The sequence below is a fragment of the Cuculus canorus genome, chromosome 6 (genome assembly GCF_017976375.1).
Source record: "Cuculus canorus isolate bCucCan1 chromosome 6, bCucCan1.pri, whole genome shotgun sequence".
In the NCBI taxonomy this organism is placed as follows: domain Eukaryota; kingdom Metazoa; phylum Chordata; class Aves; order Cuculiformes; family Cuculidae; genus Cuculus; species Cuculus canorus.
This window is the reverse complement of record NC_071406.1, coordinates 2651474-2674612: the sequence shown is the minus strand read 5'-3', so window position 1 is coordinate 2674612 and position 23139 is coordinate 2651474. Positions and strand designations below refer to the sequence as shown.

At 44.3% G+C, this 23139-nt stretch overlaps 1 protein-coding gene across 9 annotated transcripts in view; it reads left to right on the top strand.

Annotated features, from left to right (window-relative positions):
* The window catches only part of MBD5 (methyl-CpG binding domain protein 5), a 140707-nt gene that overhangs the window by 90136 nt on the left and 27432 nt on the right, over positions 1-23139 (top strand). For 4 of the 9 annotated variants that reach the window (XR_008450457.1, XM_054070346.1, XM_054070347.1 and 1 more), the window contains exons 5-8: positions 3454-4136; positions 9416-9518; positions 9959-10139; positions 13276-15414. Coding sequence is in view for 8 of the 9 variants with exons in the window: in XM_054070346.1 (XP_053926321.1) it covers positions 4024-4136; positions 9416-9518; positions 9959-10139; positions 13276-15414 (2536 nt within the window). In the remaining variant the exon portion in view is untranslated. The remainder of the gene's footprint in view (positions 1-3453; positions 4137-9415; positions 9519-9958; positions 10140-13275; positions 15415-23139) is intronic. The other 5 variants (XM_054070343.1, XM_054070341.1, XM_054070342.1 and 2 more) reach the window with 3 other exon arrangements.

Below are 23139 nucleotides of genomic sequence, written 5' to 3'. Positions count from 1 at the left end.
AATCCAAACTAATTGCTTTGATAGACTTAAACAGATTAATAACGTGGAAGCAATAACTAAATAAAATCTCAATTTAACTCTACGTGGTTTGAAAATAAGGCTTTTTAAGAAGCTGAAGCCTCCTGTTAGTTTTAAAACCCCAAGGCCATGATTTGAGGACATTTCTGTTTCTAAATGTATTTGGCAGGTTTAGCTCTGATTGAAAGGAAAGCCTGGGAAGTGAGATTGCAATTAGTATCTGAGAGCAGGGGGTTGTGTACGTTCTAAGTGTGTTTGAAAAACTTTGTACCCCAAATCTGGTCATTCTGTAAGTAAGCACTGCGGATTTGTATTGATCTTAGACCTCTAAGTGGCGTTTGCCATACATGGAATTGCTGTGCGTACTTAAAATTAGTGTCATATAAAAAGCAGTGGAGCGTCTTTGCAATATTAGACTGACAAAACTTGTCTTAAGTGGCTTTATGGCCACTTATTAATAAAACAAATGTTGTATTGGTAGTCATAGAATCTTGGAGTAGTTTGGGTTGGAAGGGACCTCAAAGCCCATCCAGTTCCACTCCCTCCACACCTCCCACTGGATGAGGGGCTCCAAGCCCCATCCAACCTGGCCTGGAACACCTCCAGGGATGGGGCAGCCACCACTGCCCTGGGCACCTGAACAGCAAAAAACCTCTTCCCAAGATGTCATCTCACTCTCCCCTCTTTCAGCTGAAAACCATTCTCCTCATCCTGTCCCTGCCCTCCTTGATCCAGAGCCCCTTCCCAGCTTTCCTGGAGCCCCTTTCAGCCCTGGAAGCTGCTCTAAGGTCTCCTTGGAGCCTTCACTTCTCCAGGCTGAACAACCCCAACTCAGCCTGTCCTCCTATGGGCAGCGCTCCTGTCCTTGGGTCATCTTCATAGGCTCCTCTGGACTCGTTGCAACACCTCCATGTCCTTCTCAAAAAAAAGTTATGTAGTAGAAACACAACTGTGACTGAAGGTATATGATCGAAGCAGCCGATTCATTCCGATTCACTGTACTGAGAAGAAATATTTACATATTTTCCACAGACAGAGCGGTTAAGTGAATTCTTTTGCCTCTTTTCATAGTTTTCCAAGCTCTGTGCAGCACAGAAGAATGGTTTCTCTGAGCAGGTGGTGGCACGTATTGCAGTGGTGATGGAATGGGATGTTAGCTGAGGCAGAGCATTGCAGAACCAGGAGAAATATAAGGTTGCTTCAAAGCATCTCTTGCTGCTTGTGCGAAAAAGAAATTGATGGCTGTTATTTTCTGGTAATGGATCCATTGCTGTCGCCCTGAATAGCAACACAAGCACAGCAAGGCTGGGCTACGAGATGAGCAGCCTTCCCTGCGCTCTGTGCTTCTGAGTATTTAAAAGTGTATTTTCTGATTTTACTTCATGGCAGAAAGTTAATTCTCATCTAAAGTAATAGCGGAATTCTTCACCTGTATTAGCCTTCTGCGGGATCTGTTATAGGAATGCCAAGGCAGCATTTGGGAATCGTGCTGGAAGCTGGAGATAAATTCTGCCTGGGTTTTGGTGAACCATCATCATCTGCTACCTCTTAATTGGGCTAAAATCAATCAAACACAAAAACTTCTGAACTGATAACCTGCGAGAGTCTTGAACTGTTGCCAAGTGCTCTAACTCCGTGTTTCAGATTTAGAGATGAAAGGCCAGATTGGTTTCATAGGAGAGATGGGAAGGTGCTTCTTGTGACATTCCCTTTGAACTTCGCTGGCCGGTATCTGCTCACCTCCCCATGGTCAGCAAGCGGGAGGTCATCAGTCTCCTCAGCCCTTCCCAGCTCTGGCTGGCCGAGGACTGTATCCTATTGAAGTGCTCCAGAGTATAGGAAACTTAAAACCAATCCCCGCAAAGCAGTGTCAGGCTTTCTAGAGGCTTTGTCCTGCAGAAAATTGCACTCTTGGTCTGAAAATCACACCCTGTTTGTTAGATTGGAGCACCTTAGTCAGGAATTTACATCCAGCAGCTCCTCCTAGACCAGATCCTCCTTGGAGATACCCTGGCTATAATTTTCCTTCATGTAGCATTTAGAACTTCACGTCGATAGTAGCACCTCTCAAGAGTACGTACCGCACAGGTGCCCTTAAGAGAATAATAGTTTTGAGGACTATGTTTATGCCTCTGTAATCATCTTCAGTGATCTTGAAGGAAGGCACTATCATTAAACACTGATGTAACGTGATATTGGTGCAGAGATGTTGTAGGATCCTAAGTCTTCATGTTAAGTCTTCATGCTGAGTCTTCATGTCTCAGTGATCTAAGAGGTCTTTTCCAACCAAGTGATTCTATGATTTCTATCTCAAAAAAACCCTTCTGTTGTTATAATCAGTCAGGTCTGCTGTAACATTTACTGTGTTTGAAAATGTTGGTGTAACGTTAGTGTTAGGAATTAGGCAGAATTGACACACCGTTCCAACTAAAACCTGTTAGCGTTGTTCCTGTGATAGTCGCTGATGCCACTTGAGTTATTGTAGAATCATAGAATGGTTTGGGTCGGAAGGACCTCAAAGCCCATCCAGTTCCACCTCCTGCCAGGGGCAGGGACACCTCCCACTGGATCAGGTTGCTCAATGCCCCATCCAACCTGGCCTTGAACCCCTCCAGGGATGGGTGTTCTGGGAATGTTGCTGTTTTCCGATATATTTACCGTTCAAATCACATATTCCGTGTTTGGCTCACGTTAAGAAAATGTCCAGTCTCAAGAGTTAAGTCTCACCTGGTCAACTTGAAAAACTGGTTTTGGGGGAATAACACAGTTTGCGTCATTCTGAACTTCTCCCATGGAGATTTGCTCATATGGTGTCATCACATGTGGGAAAATGTTACTTATAATGCTCAAATCGTTTCATAGAACCATAGTATGTTTTGGATTGGAAGGGACCTTAAAGAGCATCCGGTTCTGAGATCAGTGCATTGATGGTGGCTTTTCCCTTTCTATTATATTTTTCATTTGTAAGAAATGATTATTTTAATTTAGTCTAAATGAAGGGGGGGGTCATTTTTATGGATATTATCAGCCCAAGAAGCAGCTTCCTTCCCATTCAATTAATTCAGTTTTATAAACAACTTTTAAGGGACATTAATTGAGCTCCTCATCTGTTGATAATTCTGAATAGGAGCATATGTGAAACTATTCAGTCAAAAAATACATCCCTTAATTCACCCAAACCGTACATTAACTATTTAATAACTGTTGCGCTCTCTTAGCTTTTAACACGTAGCTCCGTTACATCTGCTTATAAATAGAATGTGCTAGCGGGATTATATTCACCCTAAACCTTATTTTGAAGGTTTCATTGACATGTAAAATGTTGATTCTAAGCTCTTTAAATGGATGCAGCTGTATAGATCTTCCTGTGTTACTGAACTGGGCTGAAAGGCTTCAGCAAATGGCTCATGCGTTCCCTGTATCTGTATTTTTCAGGCTGTTTTGTTGGAGCCAGGGAGTCATGAAAGAAACTCAAGAAGACAACTTGGATAACGAACGGAAGATAAAAAGAAAACAAAAAGAATGTGGCATATAAAGGGTAGAATACCTGGAGGTATTAGATCTGACTCATATTTATAAAAATGAGACGAGCTTTCACAAAATACAAGCTTTATTAGACAGTCATCAAGCTTGGAGCCATGCTGTTGAACTAGAAATTCTCCTTTTCCCCCTTCTCCTTTCTGACAGGTAACAAAGGATTGGTGAATTATGATTTTCCCAAGTTGGAAGCACTAATTTTTATCTATATAGTTTATCCTTATGAATATATAAGGAGTTAAACATTGCATATTTAATGTGGATTATAATGGGAAACTGACTCATTAACAAAAATGGCCACTTTTAAGGACTTGGTTTCAAACTGAGCTGGAGCCTCCCGATGCACTTTGTACAATTTGGGGAAAACGTGTTCTGAATGGCCTTCTCTGGGAGGCCATGATGACGTGTCGTAAAAGGATATCATCTCACTGTTGATATCTTTGAAGACTCGTAAACAGAAACAGGAAAATGAATGGTGGAAAGGAGTGTGACGGAGGGGACACGGATGGAGGGCCGCCAGCAGTGCAGGTTCCCGTTGGTTGGCAGCGGCGGGTGGACCAAAGCGGAGTGCTCTATATCAGGTAAGCTTCTCGAGGTGGGCACTGGGTTTGTTGTCCTTGTCGTTTTGCCAGAACGTGTGGTAAATCAGTGACTCAACTAATTTTTTTTGACTCAAAATCATCAAGTTTGTTCTTTTGGAAGCGTGAGATGATTTGTTCTGCTGTATTTGTGGGGTTCGCTTCTGTCAGTGGTGCCTTTTGCATGCCCTTAACGTGCTCTCAAATCAAATATTGCTTGATGCAGAAAATTTTATAACCCTTTCTATACATTTTGCTTTAGGCATGGGTACTTCTTTATTACTTGTTAGTGTTGGAGGGATTTTAAAGCTGAGCAGAAGCAGGTTTAACCTTACTTCATACCTTTATTATTCAACCCTTTTATGACAGAACTAACCAGAGGTTTAGGGTTTTGCCGCATCTGAAATGGCAAGAAGTCTCTGCGGCCTTTTGCCTGCTCCCAGATGTGTGGGCAGGGCCTTTTTGCACCAGCGCGAGCTTTGGTTAAGAACCTTTGCTGGTTAAATTCAAAGCAGCGAACAGGCATGCGAACAGTTCCTGGCAGGTAAGGTGGGGTGGGACTTTCTTCTGTCAGCAGCAAGCCTTCAGCTCAGGTGGGGCCATAAACTTTATCCTGACCTTCCGTAGCTCTTCTAAATCCTCTGGGTTTGTGGTCCCAGTTCTCCATTTTACTCTTGTGATTTACTTTCTTCTGAAAGGAAATTTAATTGTACTTGGCAGCTGCAGACAGTATCAGGTGTCACACGCCCTGTGAAGGTTCTGTGTTTGGCATTGCTGATGTTCTCCAGCAAGCTCTACTCCCAAGGACTCCCCCCTTTTCTCCTGTAGAAAAACACAAGCCTAAATCCAAAGTTTTAGGTGTTTTATTTGTTTATTTTGTTAGCTTATGGGATTTTTTGCCTCACCCTGGAACAAAGAAATGCATTGAAATTTCTATTAAACGAATGTGTTCAGACAAACCGACTGCAAATGAAATGGTATTGGGAAAAAGATCAAAGTTAGCTGGAAGAAAATATGGGCGCATCAGGTTTACATCACAGAAGTCGAAATGATTATCAGTCTATTATTTGCTTAATCTGTTTCCACTGTTCTGTGATTAAAATAACCGCTCCTTCCCAACATTTTATGTATTGCCAATACAAAACTATTTAAGGAGTCAAAGCAGACTCCAGTTTTACTCTAAACTACCATAAAAGAACAAATGCATTCCAGGATTTCGTGTTTGTATTCTCAATTAACAGAATCCAATGAAATCCATGTCAGTGACACGCATGTCAAAGATAAATCGCCTTCCCCTTGTATTTCTCATTACCGCTATAATTCACTGGGCCTCTGCCTTAGTTAAAAATCAATGAGAAAGAAAAAGTTGTGGGTTGGGGCTTTTTTCCCTGTCACCTCTGTATCCGGACAGGAGAACATACAACGCTTTGCTGTTTTTATAAACCTGAGGAGCCCGTCTACTTTGGAACTTCGTTTTCTACAGTGGGAAGAAGCAAACTATGGAGTTTGTGCTGCTGCTTCCAGCACATCTTACATGTTTCTAAACCAGTAAATATTGGTGTAATCCTGATAGTTATTTCCTTTTCCATCTTCTTTATATAGATGCTCTCTTTGTTCTTGGGACTTTCTTAATATTTCTGTTCTGAATTGTAACAATTGAGCCTGCGATGTGCGCTCTCAGCCCAGGAACCACCCGTGTCCCGGGCTGCATCCGGAGCAGCGTGGCCAGCAGGGAGGGAGGGGGTTCTGCCCTCTGCTCCGCTCTGTGAGACCCCACCTGGAGCCCTGCATTGGGAGTCTCCAACATAATAAGGACACGGAACTGTTGGAACAGGTCCAGAGGAGGCCATGGAGATGATCCGAGGGCTGAAGCACCTCGTGTACAGGGACAGGTTGAGAGAGTTGAGGCTGTTCAATCTGAAGAAGAGAAGGCTCTGAGAAGACGTTATGGTGACCTTCCAGTACCTGAAGGGGCTCCAGGAAAGCTGGAGAGGGGCTGTTTCCAAGGTCCTGGAGTGATAGGATGAGGGGGAATGGCTTTAAATTGGAAAGGGGAAGATTTAGATTAGACATTAGGAAGAAATTCTTCACGCTGAGGGTGGTGAGGCCCTGGCCCAGGATGCCCAGAGCAGTGGGGGCTGCCCCATCCCTGGAGGGGTTCCAGGCCAGGTTGGATGGGGCTTGGAGCCCCTGATCCAGTGGGAGGTGTCCCTGCCCGTGTCAAGAGGTGGGACTGGATGGGCTTTTTTTTCTCTTTAATCCATGGTTAATTTTCTGATTGCCTTTTATAAGCCATTCCAATGAAAGACAAGGTTGGACAACACACTTGGTATGGTCTACAGCTTTTAAATTCTTACATGGTAAAAGGCTTAAGGTAGGAGACGATTGGAAAGGATAGAAGTCAGAGTCCAACCTCCTGCTTGACATGGAGCACCCACAGCACTCAGGCAGGTCTGCCCTTGGGTTTACCAGCAGCATCTTAGAATCTGTCAAACAGATTTAACTGCCTACCCATAACATCACGGTTCTCGTGGGCAGCTGTCACATTGCTGTGACTACCTTGGCGTAACGCTGGGTGATCATACTTACAACAAAACAGCCCATCCAGCTCCACCCCGTGCCATAGGCAGGGACACCTCCCACTGGATCAGGGGCTCCAAGCCCCATCCAACCTGGCCTGGAACCCCTCCAGGGATGGGGCAGCCCCCACTGCTCTGGGCACCCTGGGCCAGGGCCTCCCCACCTGAACAGCAGAACACCTCTTCCCAAGATCTCATCTCAATCTCTCCTCTTGCAGCTGAAAACCGTTCCCCTTGTCCTATCCCTGCACTCCCTGATCCAGAGCCCCTCCCCAGCTTTCCTGGAGGCCCTTTCAGCACTGGAAGATGCTCTAAGGTCTCCCCACAGCCTTCTCTTCTCCAGGCTGAACAGCCCCAACTCTCCCAGCCTGTCCTCTTACCAAAGGGGCTCCAGCCCTCAGATCATCTTCGTGGCCTCCTCTGAACCCACTCTAACCATGTTCAAGGGCTGAGTTTCCCCCCCCTCTCTGGGTAACCTGCTCTGGCGCTGCGCTGCCCTTCTGAGGAACAACCACCCTGAAAACATGCGGAGCATTTATGGAGAGAATGAAAGGTCAAACTATATTGACTCCAAGGCTATCCAAGGGAAAATTAGTGTATATATTAAGATCTGACATGATTTAACTAGAACAGATGATCCCAGCTGAATAAGGACTCATTCTTTTTGGGCTCCTTATAAAGCTTTTCTGTCAACAGTTGCTTTGGGTGAAACCCATTAATTACCTAATTTTTATTACTTGATAAAAGCACCGAATTGAATCTCGGTGCTTTTCGTTGTAAAACAGTGCTGGTACCTTGGAGTAAGACCTAAATCCCTTCTTCAAGTCACTGTTCGTGACTAGTCATCAGTGGAATAAACTGGAAAAGCTCTTTAGTAATGAGTGTCCAGACCTTGCTTTACACCACTGATCATCAGTGTGGTACATATGACCGGGACAGGTCTGTTCTGTCCAGGCTCCAGTATCTCCTTGAGCCTGAACTGGATATGTATGCCCAGATTTCCCAGGCAAACTACATGCCCAGAAAGGTTATTTAAAAGTGTTTTATTCTAGAAACAGGAAAAAAATGAGCTTTGATGGCATAGCTTTACTCTTGCTTCTCAGGAGGCCTTTTACCAACGCAAATAAAATAGCATCCTGCCTCCACAGCGTATTCCCAGGGATCCCATTTAACACAGGCTTTTTAGGCGTCACAGAAAGCATCCAGAGAGATTTTGCACGTGGTTGGGATTGTGTAGAGCAAGTGCCAGGCTGGGTTTCTCCCATGGGAAACTGTTACGTTCTCAAGTGTGAGCTTTGCCTGAGGTGAGCAGTCACGTCAAGATGGGAAAGTTCAAAGCTATTGGTCACCACTGGACGTGCGGAGTCGGAAGTCAAGAACGAGTGATACCAAGTTAAAATGTGGTAATGATAGCATCGTGGCTTAATCAAAAGCTGAAATATAAATAAATAGGAGTAATTCCCCCTTGCTCCCCAGGTATTTCAGTTTAAGACAGGGAAGGTTTGACTCTCTGACCTATCGCTTCATACTTGTATCATTATTTTTCGATGGCTGGTTTACCTCGCTCACCCTCAGCACTGTCACTGTTACACATACTCGACCTCAGCAGTTCTCTCCAAAGTAGCTGTTCTGGGGCGAGACTGGTAAATGAATGACTTATTTAAAGTATCGGCATAACTTTAAATATCAGTTGTAGATGTTGCTTTCTGTGTGCTATAGTTCTTGTGCAGAATCAGGTGTTTATGCATCGAGTTTTAAGTATTAAAGTTCTACATAGTTTGGAATTTTGACTCTTGGCTGTTTTCACAATACGAACTATTATCCCATTTGAGCTGGTTTTCTTAAAATAAGGACTATTAAGAACCCGGGTTTCAGCCAGTCCCCATCCATTCTTGTATTCTCTCCCTGGTAAACAGCTGAGATGGCTCAGTAATACAGAGCAATCTGGAAGGCGGAGGTTTGTGACACGAGGGCTTTTTTAATCTTATGAATCAATGATTTTGCTGTTACAGAATTTCCAGTGTCCTATGTTTGGATGTGGAGATAATGATTTTCTGGTGGGAGCTGGAGAAATCCGAGCGTGGTTTATCAGAAACTCACTGGATTGGCTTCTCGGTGCGATGTTCCTCACTCGCAGCGAGAGGGTTGATGTTTTAGCTGAAGAAAACCAAACTTAGTGCAGCGACGAGACTAAGCCACAGCAGTTTTGTTCCTGTTCTCTCTTTTCAATACAGGTTTTCTCGTACTTCACAAAACACAATTGTGTATTTTTTCTTTTTAAATGAGGTCCCAGTCTTAAAAGGTGCAGATGGCTCCATGAGGTGGTGCAGGGGAGGAGGTCCATGGGGATGGCACTTTGCCTGCACACTTCAGGGCAGAGAGGAGGGAGGAAAATAACCTTAGCGTTGTTAGGCAGGAATTAAGGCTTTCAAGCAGGACTGTAATGTGAAAAGTGAATATCAGGAATCTCAGTTACATTCCTTTCTCGCACTTTCTCTGTTTGGTTTTCTAAATATTCCTTTAAAATGTTATTTTGGGGGTGGTATCATCTCAATTCTTGACTAAAAGTGAGAAGTGCTATGAAACAAAGTATGAAATCTTGGCTGTGTTGTTATAAACACTCTCTGTGGGAGCTGTTAGAACGGTGGATGGAAGTCATGACCTATCAAATAGCTCGTATTCATTATTTCTGTTCCTTTACAGTCCCAGTGGGTCTTTATTATCCTGCTTGGAGCAGGTGAAGACTTACTTGCTGACTGATGGAACATGCAAGTGTGGCCTAGAATGTCCTCTTGTTCTTCCCAAGGTAAAGAAAAGCATCGGTTTGGATCTCTGTGCTATCATCCCTATCGGTTACGTCAGCTGATGTGCTATGCCGTCACTTACGTGACTTAATCTGTGTTCAGATCATATATATAAAATGAGATAAGTGGTTTGCACCCAAAGATTTGCCATGAAATACAAAACGGGTCTTCCCTCTGCCTTCTCCCATCATGGAAAAGATTTTAGTGGGCTTTTATGGTGTTTTAACGTTTTCCTTTGAAATTGGAAACCAACCATCAACAGCATCGTGAGACTATGAACAAGGCACTGACTTCTGTTTTGTCTTTTGAGCAGTGCAAAAGCAATCAGACAACTCTAAGGAACAGAAGCACATTTAATTTCATGTAAAATTTCTGGTTTAGGTGTATTTGGTGGGTTTGCTGCTTATGATCGTGATTTAAACATTGGTATTTTTACTCTCAGGTCTTTAATTTTGATCCTGGAGCTGCTGTGAAGCAAAGAACCGCTGAAGATGTTAAAGCGGACGAAGATGTCACCAAACTATGCATACATAAAAGGAAAATTATTGCTGTGGCTACACTTCATAAAAGCATGGAAGCACCGCATCCTTCACTAGTTCTGACTAGTCCTGGCGGTGGAACAAGTGAGTAAAATCATGAAGAAATGTTTAATTACCTAATTATATATATATATAATTATTCTGGAAAAAAACACCCCAAATTTTATGTATCTGTTAGTGTAATGGTAAACAGATTAATGGAAAAAATAGAGGTAGTAATCAAAGAGATGCGGGTAGAGAGAAAATGAATCTGAAAAGCAGGGCATCACACGATTTCCTTGGAAAAGATATCAGATTGTTCTAGACAAAGAAAATACATTAGCTCTTATCTTTTGGAACTCTAGTAATATGTCTGATATTCTGTCACATGGGAAATTAGAGAAGCAGAATAAAGTGATTATAAAGGGATTAGAACATGGCTAAGGACTGGGCTAAATGGGAAATCGCACTGCGAGGCAGAATAGACAGTGAGAGGAGATCCCCGCTGTAATTTCTCAAGGATTATTTTTGGGGACCGACCTGGATTAGCATTTTAATTATGCGTATCAACAAAAAAAATGAGGTAATTTGTTGCTGGGTGAAGTTGACAGGTGTTATCAAAACAAGAGAAGATCAAAACGTGTTAGAAAACTGGGAGATCATTGAGACCTGGCATGAAAGAAAAGGTGTAGCAACAAATCCTGTTAATTGTAAGGTTATTCACCTGGGACCAGTGAAAAAAAAAAGCTATTAGCTGTAAATTATTAAGAAAGAAGGCCTATAATAGGTGATCAAAGAGGCCTGAGAGCGATACCAGGTGGCAAGAGGGTGCAGATCAATGTGACTCTGAGGCAGAGGTTCGGGTGTCGTGGTGTGCTTGCTGCCACTGCTGTCGCTGAAATAAAGCTGAACTGAAACAAAGCAAAGGCTCTTCTCCTAGCAAACTCCAAACCCCGCTTTCTAGAAGTCATCTCCAAGCATTTAGCTCGTTCCACCTAGCAAAGTGTTGGCAGGAAGGGGATACGAACACTGTCAGTAGAGACATCGGGAGACTCAGCCCCAGAAAATAAAGGCTTTCTAAGGGTTCTGAAGCAGTCCGACAGATCCAGCTGCTTAGGACTAAGGGGTGAAGTTAGAGTTAAGACAGAGCTTGGTAAATTTATGGTCATAAACTGTGATGCACGCAGCTGCAGGGAAATGGCGCTTGATAATCTAAAGATCCTTTGCACCCCTACACTGCTGTAATAGCAGCAGCTCGTTGCTAATCCTCTGCCGCCTGGCTTCAAAGGGCAGCATTTTAAGGATACAACAATAAATAACAAATTTCTGATAGGCTGACAATGAAGATACTTGTGCTCTTGCGCTTTCGTATCGCTGTGTATGATTTTAAAGCTTGGTTTTTATTGTTCTTTTGCAATGTAGTTTGTTTTTTAAAAAACAGTACAATTTCACAAATTACTGTGTGTTTTCCTTATGATTTTTACAATTTATTATCTTTTTTACTCTTTATTAATTTTTTACTCTTTATTAATTTTTTACTCTATCAATTTTTTTTACTCTATTAATTTTCTTTACTCTTTATTACTAGTGCTTAAGTACATTTCTGTTTTCTGAAAACTAGCAAAATTAAGGGGGGAAAACCAGCTAAATATTAAAGACACAAGTCACATTTCTTTAGCCTTACCTTCTCTGTTGATCAGAGTTTTGCATGCTAAGCAAAGAAGAAAATTCCCCAATAAATTGCTTTTGTAAATGAAATGTTTATTTATGCACCCTTCCATTTGACTGTTTGCTTCGGTCCGGCATTCAAGGTGAGGGTTCTCATACGTGTTTTGTTTTGCAGCTCAGTCTTGAGCTTTGTGCCCTAAATGAGCCTTGGGTTGTATTTTGGGAAAGGTAATATGTTTGTTTCGGATGTGATGTAGCTGGTTGAGCAAATAGGATGAAGGCAGGATTGTCGGTGCCATCTGTCTCCTGTGGCTGAAGGAAAGAAGGGAACTGGCTTCTTGTGAGCAGAGGAATTTAAAGGCGCCTCTGAATTCATTTGAACATGAAATCTGAGCTCATACTCATGTTTTAGTTTGCATCTTCGGAGCCTGCATGCCAAGAGCGCATTCGTTTTCCTTTGCTGGCTGAATTACAAATTCCCAGAGCAGCAAAGCTGACAGAGAGTCCACCAGAGTTGGAGCTGCTGCTGATGGCATCGCTAAAGTAAAACAGGCACCAAAACACCCTTTAAAATCAAAGTGGTATTAATGGACAGAAAAGGAAGGTGGTCTTGTGCTTGTAGGAAAATCACTGGAATTTACAGGAGCTTTTTGCGTGTAGAGGGGTTCACGTGGTTGTACGTGCAAAGATCCCCAGGGCCTTTGTCCCAAAAGCAAAGGTAGAGCCCCTTCTTACATTAAGCATCTTCACCCCAAGTAAAGCTGCAGGGAAAGCCTTAATTCGGTAAATTAATAAGGACGTAACAGAACGTATGTCCTCACCTTTTTAGCCAATCAGTTCCCAGGAAGAGATTAACTCAGAGGACTGGAACTCAGCACCCTTGGTGCCAAGGAGTGAAGCGGAGCAGCTGGAGAAGCTGCATCCTGCCTTGCACAGCCACGGTCTCTTAGGTCTCTTCAATTCCGTGCTTGGCTGATGAGAAATCCAGGCCAAAGTCGGATGGCACGGCTCCCCAATCGTCCTCATCCAGGACAGCATTTGGGGCAGGAGCTTCCTCACTGTAGGGTGAGGAGAAATTAGTCTAAACCCATGTTGGGCTTTGTTCCTCCTATACTCAATAGATGGTGCCAGAGGCTCCTTTTCCTCCCACCAGCCCTTCCAGCTGTAGCCAGAGTGGTGATGCCAGAGGCTCGGGAGTAGGACACTGGAGATGATAGATAGAGTGAAAAGACAAAAGGCAGGAAGGGAAGACCTTTCAGGAATTGATGTTTCAGAAGAACCGTGCTAAAATAAATCTATGTTGGTATCAAGCGTGCTTGAAAGTTCAGAAACACAAGATTTAAAGTTGGCTGTGTTTTTGCAGTCTTTATATGGGATATGGAGTTAAAGTCTGTACAACAGCACCATGTAGTGGGGTGGCATGCACCATTCCAGCAGCTACCTGGTGATTTAGGTGTTATTTCTGGTTAGACAAAAGCTTTCTAGATTTTATTAATATTTTCACGCACAGTAGTTTTACAGTGACGTGTGATATGGGATTTCAAAACATTAACTGTCGTGTTTTTAATGTCAGGTGCAACTCCGGTAGTTCCTACTCGAGCAGCAACTCCAAGATCAATGAGGACTAAATCGCATGAAGGAATTACAAATTCTGTGATGCCAGAATGTAAGACTCCTTTCAAGTTGATGATAGGACCATCTAATGCCATGGGTAGGCTCTACGTGCAAGAAATGGCTGGAAGCCAGCAACAAGAACTTCATTCTGTCTATCCTAGGCAGAGATTGGGTAGTAATGAACTCGGACAGAAGTCTCCGTATCGTGGCAGTCATGGTGGGATGCCCAGTCCAGCTTCATCAGGATCGCAGATATACGGAGACGGCTCAATCTCTCCTAGGACTGACCCACTTGGAAGCCCTGATGTTTTCACAAGGAACAATCCCAGTTTTCATGGAGCACCCAATTCTAGTCCTATTCACATGAACAGGACGCCTCTGTCTCCACCCTCGGTAATGCTACATGGGTCTCCCATACAGTCATCCTGTGCAATGGCTGGAAGGACTAATATACCTCTTTCCCCAACCTTGACCACAAAAAGCCCAGTAATGAAAAAACCCATGTGTAATTTTTCAACCGGTATGGAAATACCACGAGCAATGTTTCACCATAAACTGCCCCAAGGTCCTCCCCCACCTCCTCCCCCACCTTCTTGTGCTCTTCAGAAAAAGCCATTAACATCAGAAAAGGATCCACTTGGCATACTTGACCCTATTCCTAGCAAACCGGTGAATCAGAATCCCGTTATCATTAACCCAACTACTTTTCATTCAAATGTCCACTCTCAGGTACCCGTGATGAATGTAAGCATGCCTCCTGCTGTCGTTCCTTTGCCAAGTAATCTTCCTTTGCCAACTGTAAAACCTGGTCACATGAACCACGGAAGTCATGTTCAGAGAGTTCAGCATTCTGCTTCAACTTCCCTCTCTCCTTCACCAGTGACGTCCCCAGTTCATATGATGGGATCCGGGATCGGACGGATCGAGGCTTCTCCCCAAAGATCGCGTTCTTCTTCCACGTCATCAGATCATGGAAATTTCCTGCTGCCTCCAGTAGGACCACAGTCATCCTGTAGTGGTATTAAAGTTCCTCCCAGGTCCCCAAGGTCAACGATAGGGTCACCGAGACCATCTATGCCATCTAGCCCTTCCACCAAGCACGATGGACTTAATCAATACAAGGACATCCCTAACCCATTAATTGCTGGAATGAGTAATGTATTAAATCCTCCAAACAATGCAGTTTTTTCTACTGCATCGGCTGGAAGCGGTTCCTTGAAGAGTCAGCCTGGTTTGCTGGGAATGCCTTTAAATCAGATCTTGAACCAGCACAACGCTGCCTCTTTTCCAGCAAGCAGTTTACTCTCAGCAGCAGCCAAAGCACAGCTAGCAAATCAAAACAAACTTGCTGGTAACAACAATAACAGCAGTAGCAATTCTGGACCTGTTGCCAGCGGTGGCAACAACGAAGGACATAGCACTTTAAATACCATGTTCCCTCCTGCCACCAATGTGCTTCTTCCGACGACTGAAGGACAAAGTGGCCGAGCAGCACTGAGAGATAAATTGATGTCTCAGCAAAAAGATCCGCTGCGAAAGAGAAAGCAGCCGACCACCACGGTGTTGAGTTTGTTGAGACAGTCTCACTTGGACACTTCTGGAGTTTCCAAAGCCGGATCGGATTTGATAAGAAAGCAAAGTCAAAGCTCCTTTCCCATCAGTTCTATGTCCCAGCTCCTTCAGTCCATGAGTTGTCAGAGCTCTCACATGAGCAGCAATAGTACCACCAGTTGTGGGAGCTCCAGCACTGCTTTACCTTGCTCTGGTAACCAGATGCATTTTGCAGACCCCGGGATGAGCTCTGGCGGTCTCCAGAACTCGCTGGCGCAGAGCTTACCCTTGCGAGGGGACGCGGTGCACTGCCAGAACACGAACACTAACTTTGTCCACGGTACTAGCCCGGGCACAACCAACCATCTCGCAGGTTTAATCAATCAGATGCAGGCTAGCGGGAACTGTGGGATACTCAGTCAGGCGGGAATGGCATTAGGAAATTCCTTGCATCCGACCCCACCTCAGGCGAGAATCCAGGCATCCTCCACACCAGTGATACCGAACAGCATCGTTAGCAGCTGTAATCAGACAAGTCCTGAAGCAGGTAGGTTTCCTTCTGAAGGGCTACCCCTGTGTTTGACTGCTTAGAAATAGATGATGACTATATTTAAATGGGTTCCTTTTACGTATCTACTTCTTAATTTTAATTTCCCCAGTACGAAAGCTCTGCCTATTCCATTTTGATACCCAGAAACAAATAAGAACTAAACAGCGGTAGTCTGCAATGTATCTCCCTATTCCTGAACAAAACCATCTTGTTTTCCTTCCTGTGACAACTCTTGCTTTTATTCACTTCCCCACACTCTGCATAAATAAAACCCTTACACAGACCTCAGCTTTTGTCACTTGCCCGAATAAATGGGGATATTTTTGCAGCGTGGCCTGCTCCTTCATCCCCAGAACGCTGTGGATAACGTGGCTATTCCGGTGTTCTTTACTGCTTGGATTAAAGAGTAAATGTTATCAGAGATGGGAGCGGATAGCAGGAGGACCAGAGTTTGCAGAAGAACCCTGTTCAGGGGCAGCACGGGGAGTGCCAGGTCTATGTTTGTCATTATCATGATAATTCTACTAAGCTGGTAATCAAATGGTTGAATAAACTCTATATTTAGTTGGAAGAGCGTAGCCAGGTTGCCTTGTGTATTCACCACTGAAGACTTGGAGAGGAGACAGGGCTCCTGCTGGCGCTGCCTCCGTGCTGGTGGCAGATAGAAGGGAGACAGCCTCAAAGTATTTCTGTCCTTCAGCTACTGCTGGTTGAACGGAATGTGGAGTTTTGAAAGATGATGCTGGTTTAATTTCTTAAGCAGAAAGAAAACTTTGCCATTTCAACCTTTCGGATTGGTTTGCTGTCGAAGCGCGTGTTTGATCCCAGCTAAACCGCAGGTCAAACCTAGTGACTGTGAGCTGCGAGCACTCCCTTAGGAATCCAAGAAAGAGCCTGATACGTGTTCCTGAGCTTCCTCTGGGAGAGATTTTATTCTTTAAAATACAGAGTGGCGTTACTTAAAAATTGAATGATATCGGAATCATTTTCTAATGTTAGGCTGCTCACCGTTTCTGGTGACTTTTAAGGGTTTCTTGCCATTCTTGGGGAAAAAAAGGCACGTTTTTTCCTTAGCTCTGTTGGTGCTTTGTGTTGCAAGCAAGCAGCGATTAATCCTTGCATGGCTGTTTTGCCTTGTCATGCTGACAAAGAGGAGCGTTTCCTGATAGAGTCTGCCTCTTCCGAGACTTTGTACTCCCTTCCGAGCAGAACAAAGGTCTGGGTTTGCCTTAGGAGCTTGCTTCTCTGTCCCACTAAGCACACTACAAAGTCCATTTAGCAGGAACCCTTTAGGTTTCTACCTTTGCTGAGTTGAGAGGGGTCAGCGGGGTGAGTGGGTTCCTCTGAGTTGTCCCCGTCCACCCGGCTGGAGAAAGCTGTGAAGTTGTTGCAGCACTGCACTGCGTTAACCTGCCCTCCAGGGAACAGAAAAGATGGGATGTTCTTTGAGATAAGAACTTGTGAACCTGTGGTGACCGTCGAGAAGTGAGCAGTAGTAATTCACCCCTGTGGGGTGAGGGTTGAGAAGGTTCAAGATTCCTGCGTGAAATTCAGTCTGGAACCGATTATCACAGGTTTTACATTAGGTAAAAGCTATCAATAAAATGTTGCTTAAAGTGGGCTTTGAAGGGCAATCCAAGGTCATCCCAGTGCAGGATCTTCTTGTTCCTGCTCTGTCCCGTTACCCAGTTGTGTGCTGTGGCCGGGACTGCGCGGGAAGGCTGCCTTTGGGTCAGTGGCACTGCTTGTCATCGTTCTGTGTTAGTTAATAGAGCTGAATTCCTTCCTGAGAAGACAAATGTGGCAGAATGAAACTGTAAGTGTGTCAAAGCCACGTAAGACAAAGTTTCAACAGCAACAGCCGGTTCAGCTCGCGTGGATCTAGGAGTTAAAATAGGTATCTGACCCCACTTGGGAACTTCTGCTGTGGTGTTTGTACAGAACACTATTCCTGATACCCTGCAGATGATGGATGGAATTATAGCAATAGGATTATTTGACTTTAAACTGGCATTTTTTCCTTATCTAAGTGATAAGCAATAGTTCTTGTAGGCAAAGAAAGGTTTGAATGTGTTCTGTTCCTCTCTAGTGTAGAGGGGTTTGTTTCTTTCATTTTGATGCTTGCAAAACCACACAACCTGCATTTAATTATTTCATTAATATCTACGATGGCTGGAAGCCTCAAGAGCTCTTGTTTTCTCCTTTAAGATGAAATTTCTGCTATCTTTGTGTTATTCCCAGGGGCGAGGCTCTAAAATGGTGCATAAACCTTCCCCCGGCTCCTGCCTGAGTCATCACAGCAGCGTGGGGCTCCAAGCGTGAGATTTCAATCTCATCCGTAGCTGGGAACATCCAGATAGGAGCAGTCGGTTGTATTTGCAGGGGAATGGAAGCGTTCTTGCTGTAAAACACGGGTGAAATGTTGAGTATTCTGCATTAGTCATAGAATCATGGAGTGGTTTGGGCTGGAAGGAACCTCAAAGCCCATCCAGTCCCACCTCCTGCCATGGGCAGGGGCACCTCCCACTGGATCAGGGGCTCCAAGCCCCATCCAACCTGGCCTGGAACCCCTCCAGGGATGGGGCAGCCACCACTGCTCTGGGCACCCTGCCCACCCTCAGTGTGAAGAATTTCTTCCTAATGTCTAATCTAAATCTTCCCCTTTCCAATTTAAAGCCATTCCCCGCATCCTGTCCCTGCCCTCCCTGATCCAGAGCCCCTCCCCAGCTTCCCTGGAGCCCCTTTCAGCACTGGGAGCTGCTCTAAGGTCTCCCCGCAGCCTTCTCTTCTCCAGGCTGAACAACCCCAACTCTCTCAGCCTGTCCTTGTACAGGAGGTGCTCCAGCCCTCACATCATCTTTGTAGCCGAAGATAATGGTAACCTTTAAAGCAGAAGTCGGTTCCCACTCTGCATTCAGTTGTGTGGACAAAGCCAACCGGTGCGATTTGGTGAGTGGATCCGTATAGAGACGCAGAGGGGTTGTCACCCTGGTGGATGGAGCCAAGCAGCGTCAAACATGTTATGCGAACCACGTGTCCAAGAGCCGTTGAGCTGAGCGAGATGTCTTCGGGAAACTCTTGTGTTCATATTTGTCTTTGTGGCTTGTATTTCCCTTTGTTTTTAAGTATTTTAATTGCTAATTCTGTTTGCTGTTTCTGTGCCAGCATTCGGAATAGCTTCTCAGCAGAAAATAGTTCCTGGGAGAAAAAGTGCCGAGAACCACCACAGTTACATAGCTGGTTATTGCCTGAGCTTTTAATTATAATTTAACCACACGGACCAAGTTTTTGTTATTTTAGCTTTTGTTTTCTTCCTCTCCAGGCAATGCCTTTAGTTTCCAGGTGATTTTCAGTCTGAGTGTGATGGAATTAAACATTATAAATACAGAAATGAAACTTTTGATTTCTGCAGCAAGAAGCTTTTGGAGTTTTCCAGGGTTCAGCCCTTGCAAACCAGTTATGCTCAATTAATTTTCATTAACGATTTCAGTCCCTCAGTTCTGAAGTACTGGGGTTGCAAACATCGTTTGCTAACAGCCATCTCATGGGAGGAGCCAGCGGCGGATCTCTCTGGGCTGTTTATAGGATCATGGAATGATTTGGTTGGAAAGGACCTCACAGCCCACCCAGTGCCACCCCCTGCCATGGGCAGGGACACCTCCCACTGGCTCAGGGGCTCCAAGCCCCATCCAACCTGGCCTGGAACCCCTCCAGGGATGGGGCAGCCCCCACTGCTCTGGGCACCCTGGGCCAGGGCCTCCCCACCCTCAGCATTGATGAAGTGTACTAGAACACATGACACTAAAATTTGTACAAAGTGGGATATTCTGGTCTGTGGCCTCTGCACCTGCTCCCTGGAGTTAATTTTATATATCATGGAATTACAAGATCAGTAGAACCTTTTGCTTTTAAATTCAGAAGAGCGTCTGGCTGGCATCCTTCGTGAGAGTTGTGATGTCTGAGAAAAGCTCATTATTAAACTTAAATACCCCCTAAGCAGGATGCCAAACGGCCACTCTTCTGATTATAAAGTCAGCTGAAATGTTCTATTGATTTGGGGGTTTAGAGTTCGTATAAACGTACAGATGGACTTTTCTCTGTGGCAGAGGAGTATTCTGTGTGAAATGATGAGGAATCACTGCTACTTAATATCTGGCACTACTTTTCAATATTCTGCCCTATTTTGGGTAGAAGAAAAATCATTCTTTTCCTATTCAAATGAGAGCTGTGAAGAATCATAGAATAGTTTGGGTTGGAAGGGACCTTAAAGATCATTCAGTTCCGACGCCCCTGCTATGGGTAGGGACACCTCCCATAAGAATGCGGAAAACATTCTTCATGAAGAATAAGATTTCGAAGTATGAGAGATGTATGGTCAAGTCTGCTTTACTCTGCCACTGAAATGAATATTCTCATTTAGTTGGTCTTTTTAACTCTTGGTAGAAGGCTTATGCACGAAACCACTCTCATTCTGTGAACGTTAAGGAGTTACTGACTTTATAGGCATCAACATTCGCATCAGGTAGAACTTAATTGTTAACATGATAGACTTTTATCCAATTGTTGTGAACACACTTGTTACCGTGAGATTTATAATAGAGGAAGAATTTGGAAGTGGAATAGGTGTTTCTTTTCAAATTAGCTCTGTTTGTAGTGAGGAAGTGCTCAGAAATCGAAGAAATCTTAAGTAGAGGTTGAGCAAATTCCTGATTCAGTCGGTGGTTTAGAACAGGGAGCTGCAATGAGTAAGCCTCTAATTTTAGTAGAAGTGGGAAAAGGAAACGTAGAAATGGTTTATTTATAGCTACATCGTGTTATGTGGGTTGGGTTTTGGTGAGGTCAGAGATGGTGATGTGAACTGAGTGCTGGTGTTTCGAGGGTCGTGGTGGGATCACATTCCGCTTCTCACGCATCCCGGCGCACGTGCTTTGTGGAAGGTGTGCGGTTACGCAGCCCTGAGCATGGCCACTGCATCCTTCATCCTTGTCTTTAAACTTGATTCAGAGTGGATATCAGCTACGCTGGGAATTCCCTGCTCTTTGGGACCCTCCAGGCTCTGTCGTAGCCGGTTTGTGAATCACAGTGGCGTCACTCCTGAGATAAATACAGAGATGAAAAGTTCAGCGCTGCGGAGTTCAGCTTACCGAGCACATCGCTTGCTTAGACACACAGCTTGGATGTCCTTGGGGTGGTTTGTGTCTTAGAATTTGAATTTGCTGGTAACTCACAGTCTTCCAGTTAATGAGAATCTTCTCTGGATGCTGTTTCAATTGCCATTCTTTTTCTAGGAGGTTATAGTAATAAAAGATAGAAGATTTGTAAATAATAAAATAATGCAGAAAAATTAGTCTTACTTTATTAAAGGCGCGATTGTGAAGAAAAACTGAATTAATTATATGAGACTTCACGTATGTATTTATGTCTCCACATCAGAGGAGGCCACAAAGATGATGCGAGGGCTGGAGCACCTCCTCTGAGAGAGTTGAGGTTCTTCAGCCTGGAGAAGAGAAGGCTGCGAGGAGACCTCAGAGCAGCTTCCAGTGCTGAAAGGGGCTCCAGGAAAGCTGGGGAGAAGCTCTGGATCAGGGAGTGCAGGGACAGGATGAGGGGAAATGGCTTTAAATTGGAAGGGTAAAGATTTAAATTAGACATTAGGAAGAAATTCTTCCCGCTGAGGGTGGGGAGGCCCTGGCCCAGGGTGCCCAGAGCAGTGGGGGCTGCCCCATCCCTGGAGGGATTCCAGGCCAGGTTGGATGGGGCTTGGAGCCCCTGATCCAGTGGGAGATGTCCCTGCCCATGGCAGGGATGGGACTGGATGGGCTGCTTTGTTGTGAGTATGATCACCCAGCGTTACGCCAAGGTAGTCACAGTGATGTGACAGCTGCCCACGAGAACCGCGATGTTATGGGTAGGCAGTTAAATCTGTTTGACAGAGGGGCGCCTTCAGTGTGGAAGGAGTATTGTATATGAGGGGAGCTCATGGTTTTAACTGGTTCTGCTGGGCTGAGAAGGATGCTTTTTTTATTGGTCCGTTGTTCCTGGTCCCTCTGTTGTCTCAAGGGAGTGCGTGATCTCGATAAGGGAGGCACCTGACAGGAGTTTGCGGTTAACTGCTGAATTATGGTTTCTTGAGAATTGAAAGCACTGTAATAAATGTGATACCAGATAAATATCTTAAACATTTTCCATTCCGAAAAGAAAACGGAGAATATAATTGTAAAAATGTATGGCTCTTGGCTCTAAGTCGATAGGGAAGTGATGGAATATGCAGTTAAAGCAAGATGTTGTCTCACGTTTGTAAGGAATATGAGGTCATATCATTCCCATCAGCAATTATTACTTCTGTGAAAGCTGAGCCTCTTAAAATCGCTAATTTGACAACATTGCCACTGATGCATCTCTACGTTATTCTTATTTCATGTTAGTGCTGCAATAGCTTCTGGAAGCCCCGAGCATGGGTTGGTGACCCTCTGCAGTAGAAGCTGCACAGTTTGAGACATAGCTTGATACCTAAGTGATCTTCTGTGCTTTCACGCCTTCTTAATCTCAGGGTAAGGTGTGCAGTGAAACTTCCCTCTCTCCGCTCTGGATCTTTTTGAATGGATCGTGCAGAGGAGCTGCTGAGTTTTACCCTCGGGGAGGATGGAGGTGGTGGAGGGTTTAGTGAGAAGCTCCATGGTCTACAAGGAGTTAAGCGGGAGTGTCTGACAAAGGTTTCAAAAACTTGAAATATTCTAAATTAAAAAAGCAATAAAGAAAACGTCAAATATAAAATAAAGCCAGCTGCATTTTTATTGAATATGCAGAAAAGTCAGAATTGAGAAAGCAACATCTGTGACGTTTATTTGTTCTCAGCTCTTACAGCATTTTAGGTGTTATTGGCTAATGAGCAAGCCCTGCACTTTTTGGTTCCTAAGTATTTAATTCACCTCTTTTATGGGTTAGTTTTCATCTACAAATTCCATCAATTCACCTTTGAAATATCGAATATTGAAGTATTGAGACTACTGAAATATTAGAGTGCCTAACGGGTGGTTTCTTTTAGAGAAATGCAATGTAAAATACTATCTGCATTATCGTTTTCTAATCGGTTCCCTACCTAAACTGGAGTTCTTTAGGAAAATACAGGGATAGTCAATGTTCTTTGATAGGTTAGAAATACCTTTAGTGTCTGTGAGGACTGCAGTGAGCTGTCTGGTTTCTAAGGAGCTGAGCGTTATCCACAGCGTGTGAGGTCATTGCTGTCCCTATATAATTTTATGCAGACACAATTCTGCTGCAGAAATGTAGGTTTTGACTCTTTCCTTTTGTTTAGTTTGAAATCCATGGCTCACGCTTCAGCCTCTCTTTGCGAGGACAGCCCTTGCAGCTCACTCTTCGAGTCTAATGAGTTCAAACCTTAGAACTGTTCCAAACCCAGGACTCAAAACACTTCAGACTTCCGTGTTCTGCCATCCCAGAAGCGTTTGTGGCCATGTGTGTTCCTGTCTTTTCATGGTAGTACCGTGCTGAAATAGTAATGATAAGTGTCTTCCACCCTAATTTCTTCATTTTAAGTGGGCGGGGGAGTGAAGCTTCTCAAACACAAACAGTAAGATCTGAGGGTGTTGGTCAACAGCCAACTGAACATGAGTCAACAGGGTGCTCAAGTGGCCAAGAAGGCCAACAGCATCTTGGCTTCTATCAGAAACGCTGTGGCCAGCAGGACCCGGGAAATGATTC